We start from the raw sequence: 13,022 nt of genomic DNA, 5'->3' as shown, positions 1-13,022 counted from the left end.
TTTTTTTTTTTTTTTTTTTTTTTTTTACTCACTCTTTGTTATGCTTTGGTTTTGTTTTAGACAGAGGCTCATTCAATATATAGCCCGGGCCAGCCCTGAACTCCTGATCCTCATCTCTCTCCCTTGAGCTGGCATCATAAGATTGTGACAGCATGCTTGGCTGTTTTCATACTCTTTTGAGTAAGTGTTTCTCTTGTAGCCCTGTGTAGACCAGGCTGGCCCTGAACTCACAGAGATCCACTTGCCTCTGCCCCCCAGGTGCTGGGATTAAAGACTGGGCCATGGACAGGGTTTTTTGTTTTTGTTTTTTCATACTTAAAAAAAAATGGTAAAGGTGAACATCTTTAATCCCAGCACTCAGGGAGGCAGAGGCAGGTAGATCTCTTTGAGTTTGAGGCCAGCCTGGTGTACAAAGCAAGTCCAGAACAGCCAAGGCTGCATAAAGAAACCCTGTCTCAAAAACGTAGCTAGGACAACAGAGTATCTGTAAACTGCTTCCAAAAAAATATTTCTTTTAATCTGAGAGTGGTGGCCCCCATCATTTATCTCAGCACTCAGAAGGCCAACTAAGGCCTTCCCGGGTTACACAGGGAGTTCCATACCAGCTTGAAATATAATATAAGACTCTTGTCTCAATCAATCAATCAAGATTGTCCTCCTAAAAGCATGGTGGTAAGAGGTCCCACTGCAAGTCAGAGCTTCTCCGAAGCAGTGAAGTTCTTCTTGGGGGTAACAGTAGAGTATCCTTGTAGAGCATATCCCAGCATCCCATGGCCCAGAGTTAGGCCAAAGTATCTGCAGTTGGCAAAATTCCTCCACAGTAGACTGCTGGCTTAGGAGACAGGCTCTAAGATACTCCTAGGCCCCCAGCCTTCCCTCCTCCCTCTTCTGATGAAGAAAGGTGAAAGCAGAGCAGAAGGAGACTACGCAAGGCAGGCTGTACTGTAGGCAGAAGGCAGGCCTCTTCCCAAGGCCTTTCCCTCTGTGGCTGCAGCGGGACGTCAATGTAGACAGTTAGCGGGATGTAGAAATCATACAAGGAGCACCTTCCAATGCCCGTGGCCCTCACACCCCAGACAGCCACGTCAGCACAGTGTTCTTTCTCTGCACGTCTCCACCTTGAGCAACAGATTGCATTTTCCACAGTATATGTACAATTTAATACTTTCGCTAAAAATAGCAGGAGCATGAAAACAGTCTTATTACACATTATCCAACAGTGGTTTCATCTTCTCTCCTGTGAGCCTTTGATAGTCATGAGCCACTTTCAGCTCTTAGAAGCTGCGTAGTGGCCCCCACAGTCCTTACTCAGATGACTGCTTCCCCCGGGGCCAGTGCATCTTTATTATCTTCTGCCTCCTTCTATTTATTTTTATACAGGCAATAGTCACATTACAATTTTCTCTTCCACCTTCTGGGTAAGCCAAATGCTCTCTCAACTGGCTAATGATGAGCTCCCTCCATTTGTGCCCACCTTCTGTTTTTAGGAAATAGAAAAATCCCATTCCAAAGCAATAAACTTTGATTTAGCAAATTCTCTGTGTTTAACAGATGGGGACAGTCTTCTATTCTTCAGTATCAAGGGACACAGGAGAGGCTGCAGGGACCTGGAGAATTCACCTTTATTTTTTTCTTGAACACAGGTTCTCACTTTATAATTCCTGCTGACCTTCAACATAAAAAACTCTGTCTACTGTCTCCAGAGCTAGAATTAAAGGTATTTGCCACCATACCTGGCCTGGACTTATTTTATTACACAAGGCAGCTCTAGAAGTAGAGTGCTGGCCATGCAGGTGTCTTTCTTCCTCTGTACACATGTTCATTAGTCCAGTGGCTGAGAGTTTATGCTTGCTGTAACTTTCATATTTTTTACAAGTATGTTTGGAATTCAAAAATTACATATCGTTAGACTACATGCCCAACTTGTGTCCCACACAGATGAAATTGCTGGTTAGTCCATATTTCTTGATTATATGGTAATTTAAACACATCTTAGAAAGAAGAGGGCTCATCATGGTAGACGTAGCAGTGAAGCAGACTGAGTCACACTCTGTTTTTAGTGTGTGATCTGACAAGTCCCTGCTACCACAGGAAGCATTCTAGTACACATTCCTTGAGATAAAGGGGGAAAAAAAAAACAAAAACAAAAAAACAAACTGAGGCAATGACTCAACAAAGTTGAAGGAAAGCATCTCCCAGAAAGGCCAGATGAGCACAGCAGTGCTACAGAGACTTGTAAAACACAGGAAGTTAAACAGTGACTACACACAAGGGGCAGGGCCCTCCTTAAAGGATCCTGCACTTCCCACATTTCCCACAGGGAATGTGAGTGAATCCCTATGTAGACAGACCTGTTCTATAATCAAAGGGAACTTGTGTGTGAGAAGGAGGTCAGGATCCAGCTTATTTTGCTTTGAGGGTGAAGAGTTCTTTTCCTTTTTTGTGGAAATGTTTTTGGGCTTACGCTCATTGGCCAAGGCCAACTCTTGTTGCTAATGTCCCATTCCTGTTTGCTGGAGCTCTCAGCAGATCTGGGTGACAGACCTCAGAGCAGACTGTACACAACAGAGAGAGCTCCCTATGGATGGAGCAACTGGTAGGGAACTGCCAGGATCCCCTTGGGTGAGAGGGACAAGTGGGCATCAGCAGGATTCATCCCACACAAGCATGAGCACTTTTCTGTCAATTGTGCCATCTTTTCTAGGTTCACAGAAGCATGAACGCTGTCTAGTTTCCAGGGCCACATGAATGTTTGTGTTAAAAAGACTTAGGGAAGAACAAATGTTAAAGAAAACTAGCATATTCTAGGAGTGATAGTACACGCCTTTAATCCCAGCCTTAAGAGGCTGAGTTTGAAGACAGTCTGGTCTACATAGTGAGTTCCTGGACAGTCAGGGCTACATAGTGAAATTCTGTCTCAAAAAACAAAAGCAAGCAAGCAAACGAACAAACCCATCACAACACATGACACTCCAGCTTCTATTCTGTATGGCACTATTTTATCAATAGTTTAGAACATAATGATTTACAATGAAAGTCCACCTACACAATACTGGCAAAAAAAAAAAAAAAAAAAAAAAAAAATCAGCCTTACCTATTGCAGGGAAAAAACAAGACGGTAGGAAGACGGTCAACCATGAATTCCCAAGGAAGATCATTCTGAGAAACATCAATCCTGGCAGAGGCAAAAGGAAATGACTAGTAAGAGGTGACTGGCCAAACAAGCCCCAAACCTGAGGAACCCGGAATGTTTCTTTGCTCCAGGGTGAACCAGACTCCTTACTACAGATGTAAGTCAGGTACCTACACTTTAAGAACATGCCACTGTCCACCCTGGGTAACAGAATAACCTGACTAAACATAAATCCCCCAAGCTGCCTCAATGAAGGCGTACTTCATCTATGCAGTAGGATCTGGCTGATTTTCATCTGTGCATTATAGAAAAAGAACGCTACTGAGCACAGCACACAGAGCAGGTCTCTTTAAAGAACATTATACTTTTTAAGTATGGATGAAGGCCAAAATCAATGTACTTTCTTAACAGAGTGCCAATTCTTTTCTTACTCCTCCTCCTCTTTTTGGTTTTTAGAAACAGGATTTCTCCATGTAGCCATGGCTGTCCTCAAACTCAGAGATCCACCTACCTCTGCCTCTGGAGTGCTGGGATTAAAGGTGTGCATCAGTACTGCCAGCTCTCTTTTTTTAAGTTTGTTTTCCCCGCCATGGGTCTTTGATGCCACAGCTGGTCTAGTTCTCGGTAATTAGCCCAGAATGGGGTCAAACTCTCAGCAGCCACCTTGCCTCAGCATCCCTAGTGTTGGGATTACTGGCATGTGCCACCATAACTAGTAAATTAACTTTATATTTTTTAATGACATGTACTAAATCACCTACCCTGTAGTCAATTCCTGTAGAATAAACTGCTCTGGTGAATGAGCTCCCTCCAGCAATAAGCACTGAGCTGGGCAGGTGATGAGGATCCACATGCGCAGATGTGCAGAGAACATGGCATCCTCTAAGGAAGGTATTCATGACCAGTACACATGGAAGATAAAGATGCCTGCACCTATTAATTTGGTGGATTTTTTCAAAAAGTATAACTGGTATGGGATGATCAGGCAATATAATATAAGCCAGTGTGTGTATTTGCTCAAACTTGCATTTGGGCAAGGAATGTGGCTGAGTTGGTGGAGTACTTGCTTAGCGTAATTTATAGCAAGTCCTTCTTAAACCAGGCATGATGGCAGACACCTATAATTCAAGCAATCAGGAGACAAAAGCAAGTTCAAGGTCATCTTTGGCTGCATAGTTATTTGGAGGCCAGTCTGGGATACGGGAGATCCTGTCACAAATACACTCACAGAAAACTCCAAAATTGGCACAACTAAATGCAAAATTTCCCCACATCTTTTAACAAAATGGCATATCTGCCTCTGTTTGTAAAAGCCTGTCTAGAATACTAGTGCCCATTTTAGCCAAGTGGTACTGGCCACCATATTTTATAGTTGGATGAGTTTTCCCTCCAAATGTGTCCTTCAATGAAGAGTCAACTGTGAAAACCCACAAGAGTTGCAGGGAGCCCCCGGAGGCTCCTTTTTGGGATCCTTTCAGCTGTGGCTTATATAATGACACAGAAACAGTCACACAGCTCCTATTCTACACTTCTCCATTAACTCAAGGAAAGTACTAATTTCTCGATGGACAGAAATGTCCACTATGCCAACACCACCAATACATGCCTTTCCTGTTCCTGTAAAGAGTGCTGTAAGGATTAGTATACACGTTTCTGGAATTTTTATTTTCCTAAGTCCCCACAGTGAAATTAACTGAATTAGAAAGTACAAAATTTTTGTGACCTCTTGCAAATGTTGTCAATTCCATTAGCTACGTCTGACTGTGCCAACTTTATGTTATCAATACAAGATGCTGTCCCTTGACCTTGAAAGCATCTATTAATTTAATAAGTGTAAATGACACTTTATTGGTGTTCTAATTTATATTTCTCAAGTTACAGTTTCCCAACTGTTTGCTTATTCTGTCATTTGCCTGTTGTTCTTTGTTCACACTGGAGTTTACCTGTCCTTAAACTTTTTGTTTTTTGAGACAGGGCTTCTCTCCGTAGTTCTAGCTATCCTGGAATTTGTTCTATAGGCCAGGCTGGCCTTGAACTCAGAGATCTGCCTGCCTCTACCTCCCAAGTTCTGGGATTAAAGGCATTTGTCACCAGCACCTGGCTAAACTTTTTATTATTTTAAAAACTCTTTCACTATTTTGAGACTGGGTGTCTTATGGTGTAGGCTTGCCTCTAACTCACAATGCAGCTGATCCTTCTGCCTCCAGCTGTTGAGTGCTCGAATTACCAGAATTTGCCACCACCTGGTTTATGCAGCACTGCAGATTGAACAAGGTCATTGTATAGGCCAAACATCACTCTATCCCCCAAGCTATAGCCCCAGCCCACTTTAAATGTGGTGGATCTAGAATATGAACTTGATTCTGACTATTGGCTCCTAATTTACATGTTGCATAATTCTGGGAAAGTTAACCCAATATTTCTGTGCCTCAGATTAGTTAAAAGAAAATGGTGGATACAACAGTTTCACTACATATTCTGAGGTTCAAGCCCATATATATGTAACAATCTCTCAGCCCAGTCACTTCTCAAATTTGGCTCTAATTAGTACTGAAAACACACAGCAGGCAGCAAGTGAAATACAAATATGCGTGGGCTTATGACTACTTTTTAAAGTAAGTTTTTATTACGTCGGGAACTATAGCTAAATGGTAGAGCACTTGCTTTGCTTGCATAAGGTCCAGGTTTAATCCTGCTACTAATAACAACAACAACAAAAAATTCACATCAAGTATGTTGTTTTCACTGCACATACTTCTAGTAGAATGTTTATCTTTCATTGGAAGGACTCTATCTCTGTCTTCTGCTATTTTTTTCTCATGATCTGGTTGTTCATATTTAGTGGCAAGGACTGAAAAGATATACCTTAAAGCTGAACTGCTCACTCCCTGACCTGTAAGCTGGATTTGAGGGCTTGGTGAAGTTCTTATTTTATAAGCCTGAGAACCTGAGTTGGGTCCCCAGAACACACAGAAAAAGCCACGTATGGCAGTGCACACTTGTAATCCCGTGCTAGGAGGCAGACACAGTAGGATCCCAGGACCCAGTGGCCAGCCAGACTAGCCAACTGGTAAGTTCCAGGTTCACCGAGAGACTCTGATTTAAAAAAATAAAATAAAAAGGTACAGCACCCATCAGCTGTTGGCCAGGACAGTCCCAGAGGCCCTACCAACAGCACAGGCTTCTGCTCCTGCTCTTGGTTTGCTAAGCAGATTCGACTCTATTGCAGACACAGCACAATGGGCTGCAGGACAGAGGAATCAAGCGGGAAAGGAAGTGGAAGGCCCTTCCCTTCTAATTGGCTTTCACTGGACCAGAAGATACTATCAGGCATCTGGGAAAGAAAAGTCGTCAATGATCTTACCCAGTGGTACACCATGTATATGACAATGCTGATTGGCAGACAAGATGTGCCCACAGGCACAACAGTGGCACAACTATTTTCTGATTGGATTTGAGGAGAGAAGTCATGACTGGTACTGTAAAACTCATCAAAAGACCATAGCTGTGGAGGTCACAGGCCCTAGTGGGGAACTCACTACTGTTGTTTTACAAAATGCACAAATGCTTTCTGAATATTTGTGTTTATGCCCATAGGCAGATGCTGCTCTCAGTTTTATCAGAGAAGGTTCTTTCTGCAACCAACAGTAGTGGATGAAGAAATTCAGGTAGATGGAAAGACTGAAGAACTGATGATTGGGGGGAGGGATTTGAAATGCTATATTCTAAGCATGACATGGCCATTGCATTCATGAATTCAGGACATTTAGCTCATGGCCTATCCCTTCTGGGGGTTCATTAACTACAGATGGATGCTGAGGGAGGGGACGTAGTAATTCTTAATAGTGTAGTCATTGGTATGTTCTCTATGCTCTAGTGTATGGCTCCACACCCATGAGCATGTGTATGACTCTGGTTAAACTCAGTTACAAAAGAAAAACAAAAATATTATTACATGGAATCAGGATGGGGACTGACAGGGAGGAAATTGAAAAGCCTGACAGGGGTGGGAGAGTGAACAAAAGGTGGCCATGGAGTGTAATCAGGATGCACTTATATATGCATATAAAACTATTAAGGTGCTGGGTATGTTAGCGCAAACCTTCAATCCCAGAACCCAAGCAAGAGTTACAAAGATCTGAGTTCAAGGTCAGTGTGGTTTTACACAGTGAGTTCCAGGCCAACCAGCTACATAGTATACCCTGTCTCAAAACAAATCAAAATAAAACAGAGCAGACACCTCCCATCTACCCACCTGCACTGCCAACTGTCAAGGAATAAATGTAATTAAACTGGTGTTTGTAGGCAGGTGTGGTAGCTTACACCTGTTACCTTAGCATTTGGTAGACCAAGGCAGGAGGAGTGCCAGAAATTAAAGGCCAGCCTGGACTAGGTAGTAAGTTCAAGACAGCCTGAATTACAGAGAGCCTGTCTCAAAACAAAAAGGATTTAAAATGTGTTTATACAAAAGCCCAGATAAAGCACTCACGGAATCACAAAACTAGACACGTGGCTATCAACCAACAAAGCCTTCCTCTTGATTTCACCAGTGAAGAGGAAAACAAGGGCAAGGGCTCTGAGTGCCAGTGAGGCTGCAATTCTGGGCATCCCCCTTCCCCCGACCTCTAAGCAGCTAAACCTGGGCATGTTTTCCTTGGAATCCAGTCAGCAATAAACATCTTCATGCTCACTAAATTCACCCAGGATGGGCTAGCTGGCAGAGAACACTAAGAGCAGCAGAGCCCAGGGTGCTGTAACTGGTGTCCTTACCTGGCCACCGTAAATGTGTCTTCTGGCAGGAGCCGAGCTAGCTGGATGAAGATGTGATTGAGAGATAGGCAAAAGCCGCACCACTGTGTGTAATAGAGCAGCAGAACGTCCTGTGGGAAGGAGAGACAGTGGTTTCTCACACCTGGTATTGCTCATTTCCTACTGTGCTTAGAATCCCAGTCACCATGACTGCAGAAATTGTGAGATTTCTCATCTGCAGTTACAAATTATGTGATTTCTTTATGGTCTTTGGACAATTAGAAAAGCACTAGGCAATCTGTTCATGTCCCACAACTAATCTGTATATCCAAACCAGACTGTTTCCCCCAAATAACTACAACTGTAGAAATTAAGGATGAACAGCTTAATTTTTACCCCACGACTGAACCCCTAATCCTGTTTCTTGCAGTGATCAGAACTGAACTCAGGGCCTCACAATGCTCAAGTACTCTAACATAAAGTCCTGTCTCCAGTCTGATACCTGTTTCTGAAGGGTCACTTCCCAGAAGGTATCAGTTGTCACCTCAGTGATTAAATGCTGAGATGGAAACCGGGCAGAATCACTTCCAGTGAGATGTCTTTTCAAGGGACTGTAGAGAACACTGAAGTTTTGAATAAAAGACTCTAAAAGTAAAGACAAAATGAGATCAGCTTTGCTTTAGGTACAAGCAGAAGAGCTTGCCTACTTTAAATTTCATACTTTAAAGTTGAAATGATTTCCCATGCTTACATTTTTATTGTTTTATTTTACTTTTGTTTTTTTGTTTTGAGACATGGTCTTACCTTATAACTCTGGCTGACCTGGAACTTGCTATGTAGACCAGGCTGGCCTTGAACGGAGATCCATCTGCATCTGCCTCTTGAGTAATAGGATCAAAGGCTGTACCTTCACACCCAACTAAATGCCCATGTTTTTATCACCTGAACTAAACAAGAGCTGGCAAGAAGGCCCAGAGTGCCATCAGGCTTGACTTTGGTAGTAGTAACTCAAAGGCCAGTCCTTTACTAACAAAACACTGAATGAGTGGGATGCTCAATACACAGTGGGGATTCCAATCTGCTCTTTTCCAAAGGGACTGCCACAGATACACACCGTGTGAATATACACCCTATATCTTTTGTAAGAGAGCAGCTCTTTAATCGTCACTACAAATGCACTGACAATACAATGTCGAAGTGTTTAATGCTCATTCGTCTGAGGCCAAGGAGCTTTTTGTTTCCTTTATTAAAGATCTTCAAGTTTCCTTTCTTAAAAAGTTAACAAAAACAAACAGTTATACATACTGGAAAACTATATAAATAAACCTGTAAGTAATAAAAGTCCTAATGTAAGCCAGCAAACCCTTCCCTCCAATGCCACACCTCAGGAGCCTCTGCTTTGGTGAAGCTCTGCTAGTGTCTGACCTCTGCTTCTGTCTTCCAACTCCCTCCAATGGAGGTCTTAACAATGACTCACTCTGCAAGAGCAGGAGGCAGTGAAGAGTGTTGTGAACACTAAAGACATGTCCTTATCGTAGCTGAACAAAATGTTGGCTAAAACTGTGAAACCAAGATTTCCCAACCTGAGTGACGCCTAAATTCTGAAGCCACCCAAAGGGACAGCTGACTTAGAAATTAACCCCTAAGTAAATAGTTTATTACAAGGACTCCCAAATCTGCTACAAAGAATAGAACAGGAAAAAAAACAGCTGGCCAGAGTTGAAAACAGAAGAGGAAAGGAAACCTGAAGAGGGCTTCTTTCAGAAAACCTGAAAATTCAAAGCAATGTGTTATGAACTTCTCTGAGCTGACTGTTACTCACAGAACCACCACTTGCTTTAAAACTTCCACGTTCACCTGAGCATGGCAGGGCACACCTTTAATTCTAGTGCTTGAGAGGCAGAGGCAAGTGGATCTCCCGGAGTGTGATGCCAGCCTGGTCTAAACAGTGCGTTCTAGGATAGCCAGAACTATATAGACAGACCCTGTCTCAAAGGAGGAAATAAGTCAAACAAGTAACAATAACAAAAAACATGGCTGGGGACTATGGAGAGTTGGCATACTGACGAAGAATACTGGTTACTGTTCCAACAGACCTGGGTTCGATTTTCAGCATCTACATGGTAGCCCACAATTGTCTGTAATTCCAGTTCTAGGAGATCCAATAACCTTTTCTGGCCTCTCTGGGTACCAGATACACATGCAGGGAAAAATAACATACATATAAAAAAATTAATAAAAATTTTAATTATGAGCCAGGCAGTGGTGGTATATGCCTTTAATCCCAGCACTCACTCAGATCTCTGTCAGTTTGAGGCTAGGCTGAGCCACAGAGCAAGCTTCAGGACAGCCAGGGCTGTCTCGAAAAACAAACAAACAAAAAACAAAAAGTTTAGACCACATGTTTGAGGAGATAGTTTAGCAGTTAAGAGCACTGCCTGTTTTTCCAGGACCTAGGTTTGATTCCTAGAGCCTACATGGTGGCTTAGAACCACCCCTAACTTCAGTTCCAGGGGATGTGAAATCCTTTTATGGCTTCTGTAGGTATTACACACATGTGGTTACAGACATACATGCAGCAAAACACCCAACCATATAAAATAAAAATATTTAAAAAATAAAATAAAATACAGCTTAAGAAATCCAAATACACCAGTATATCATAAATTGGGAATAACTATACTCCATAAAGTAACTGCTCACAGGTTTGCTTAGAGCAAAGAGCTCTTGTGATAATAATATATAATTTGATGCAGAAAGCCCAACATTTCATGAGTCCTTTCATGAAGGTGGCTGATGTGAATGCTTCACCTGGACTGACAGAAAGGGCAGATAGCAAGAAAGACTAGTACTTCGGAGTACTGGGCTTGCCCTGCTTTCATAATCTCTAAACTGGGAATCAAGTTCCTCTCACTATCAAATTCCTCTTCTCTCCATCTGGCAAGCGTTGGCTCTCTCTGCATTTCCATTTGATGTTGGACTAACAAGGCTTTTGAAGTCTTACTTTCTTGTGTTGTGTTTCAGGGACTTCTGCAAAGTCCTGGGAACCGGAAAGCATGAGTTCATTTGTTGCTGCTGCTGCCAAGCTCCAGGAGCCAACTCTGGGGTACTTTCCCACAGTAAAGCCTTAGGTCACCTCAAGGGTTTTTTTTTTTTACTGGTTTGCAACCTGCTCTCAACTTGTACATTGCAAGTCAAGACAGGCTTCCTTAATATGCTATAAAACTTCAGCACAACAAATGGGACCTGGTGGCCCTGAGACTCATATATCAGCCCTGTGACACTAGAGTGAGCAAGACAATCTAAACCCACTTCTTTTTTTGCTTCTGCTCCTTTCTGTTGCAGACGCTATTTTTCTTTTCTTTTTTTTTCCCAAGCTCATCAGCCCATGCACGTACCACCAGAAAGACTGACAAATTTGTCTGGCATGGAAGCCAGGTTCCTTCTGATTAGTAGTTGCTCAGCTTTGGAAATGTGACAGAAGTTGTACTCTTAGTCCTAACAAGTTAGCTGACAAACTAAACCAGAATTTGACAAACAGAAGCTTCTGCTCTATTTCCTGGACAAACTAGGTTCTTTTCAAACTGACCAACAGATAACTTAGGATCAGTTGTCTGAAGACTGAGAGTGAGCTATGAAGCTGGTGTCACCCCATGATCAGGAATAATGGGACCATCAATGCAAGTTACACTCTTAAGCTAAGCAAACAAAGCTTATGTTCAGGGAGGCAGAACCCCTACAGTACCTAGAGTGAACTTCATGAGGGCTTGTTTGGGGTCCAAGATATAGTGTGACTCTTCTTTCACATCAACAATTGTGGCAAACTCCTTCACAGGAGCAGAGCTCGGAGCACCCAGTCTCTCTGCATATAACCAAAATAAATTGGAATCCAAAAGGTATATGTTCAGGGTCTTGTTGGTTCTGCAGCTCAGGCCTGTGAAGGTTGTGCTAGTGAGGCCGACTTCAGCAAAGTGGAACCTGTTCTCCTCAATGTGAGGAAGGGAGCTCGGGGCAGTGGCCTCACAGCTCTTCTCTAAGGAAGAGAATGTGATGGTCGGGGTTGTAAAGACATCCTGTTCAGAGCCAGTGAGGCTTTTCATGCCCCGGGATATGGTCCTGCAACATGCAGTGTAATAGCTAAAAGGGCTGTAGGAGGTTAAGAAATTGCTGCATTCTATGCTGCCCGACACAACGTGATAAAAGGTGTGCTCCTTGAGGTAGAAGGAATCCAGAGCAGCAGCCATCTCAAAGAAGCTGCACTGTGGCACGCTCACTGAGCTCGGCTTGGTACCACCCACTGTCTGGTTGACACACAGCTCACAGACATTGTGGGTCCTGGAGAGGACTGGCCCCTGTGGCAGCACCACCGTGTTACAGCAGGGGGATGCTGCTGCCGTTAGCTGAGCATCAGGCAATGGGGCTGGCAGCTCTGGTGCCAGAGACTGGAGCATAGGTGCCTCCACCCGCCGCAGGTGCTGAAGAAGGCGCTCCACCACCTGGTCCCCATGACAGTTATTGTACTCCAAGGCCACTTCGGTGATCTGAAAGACAGGGCAGAATTGGTAAGAGGTACAAAGATTATGGATGTGGAGAATGACAGCTGTGCTGCCTGGATGGCATCCCTGAATCACAGGCAAGAGCCCAGGCCAAGAGTGCCTCAAAGGAGACATGGTCACACCAAACTCCTAACACAGAGGTCTGCACCATTTTTTACAACATGCTCCTCTATCAGCAAGCAATGAACTACTGCTCCGAGTCAGATGGCTCTAGAGATGCTTGCCCACCATAGACAGATGAAGTCCAGCAGGGAGAACTATTCAGCTCAGAAATGTGTCCAGACAGAATGAAACCGAACCCTCTTGCCTCCCAGGTGAGCAAACTTTCTTCACACCTCTAACATTCCCCTATGCTGTCATTTTTGTTCTTCAGTAAGTCTGAAAACTTCCTAAACACATGTGTAGATTTAAGTAAACTTATAGCATATATTCACCCAAATATATCTATGCCTCCCAGGAGATCACCAAGACAGCCGTTCCCTACCATCCAGGCCCATCTTTCCTTTCTAGAGCACTCTCCTCTTCCTGTAGTGTGGCTGGGGCTCAGCATCAAGGTATAAACCAGCTTGTCCTCTATTTCTCCC

At 43.4% G+C, this 13,022-nt stretch overlaps 1 protein-coding gene across 3 annotated transcripts in view; it reads right to left on the bottom strand.

Annotated features, from left to right (window-relative positions):
• Txndc11 (thioredoxin domain containing 11) overlaps positions 1 to 13,022 on the bottom strand; it is a 62,664-nt gene that overhangs the window by 3,497 nt on the left and 46,145 nt on the right. For all 3 annotated transcript variants that reach the window (XM_055597790.1, XM_055597791.1, XM_055597792.1), the window contains 4 exons: positions 11,628 to 12,423; positions 8,385 to 8,527; positions 7,904 to 8,013; positions 3,095 to 3,175 (listed from right to left, as the gene is read on the bottom strand). In XM_055597790.1, the coding sequence (XP_055453765.1) occupies positions 3,095 to 3,175; positions 7,904 to 8,013; positions 8,385 to 8,527; positions 11,628 to 12,423 (1,130 nt within the window). The remainder of the gene's footprint in view (positions 1 to 3,094; positions 3,176 to 7,903; positions 8,014 to 8,384; positions 8,528 to 11,627; positions 12,424 to 13,022) is intronic.

The sequence above is a fragment of the Psammomys obesus genome, unplaced genomic scaffold (assembly GCF_907164565.1).
Source record: "Psammomys obesus unplaced genomic scaffold, mPsaObe1.curated_primary_1811, whole genome shotgun sequence".
Lineage (NCBI taxonomy): Eukaryota > Metazoa > Chordata > Mammalia > Rodentia > Muridae > Psammomys > Psammomys obesus.
The sequence above is the reverse complement of the archived record's forward strand: the minus strand, read 5'-3'. Positions and strand labels throughout refer to the sequence as shown.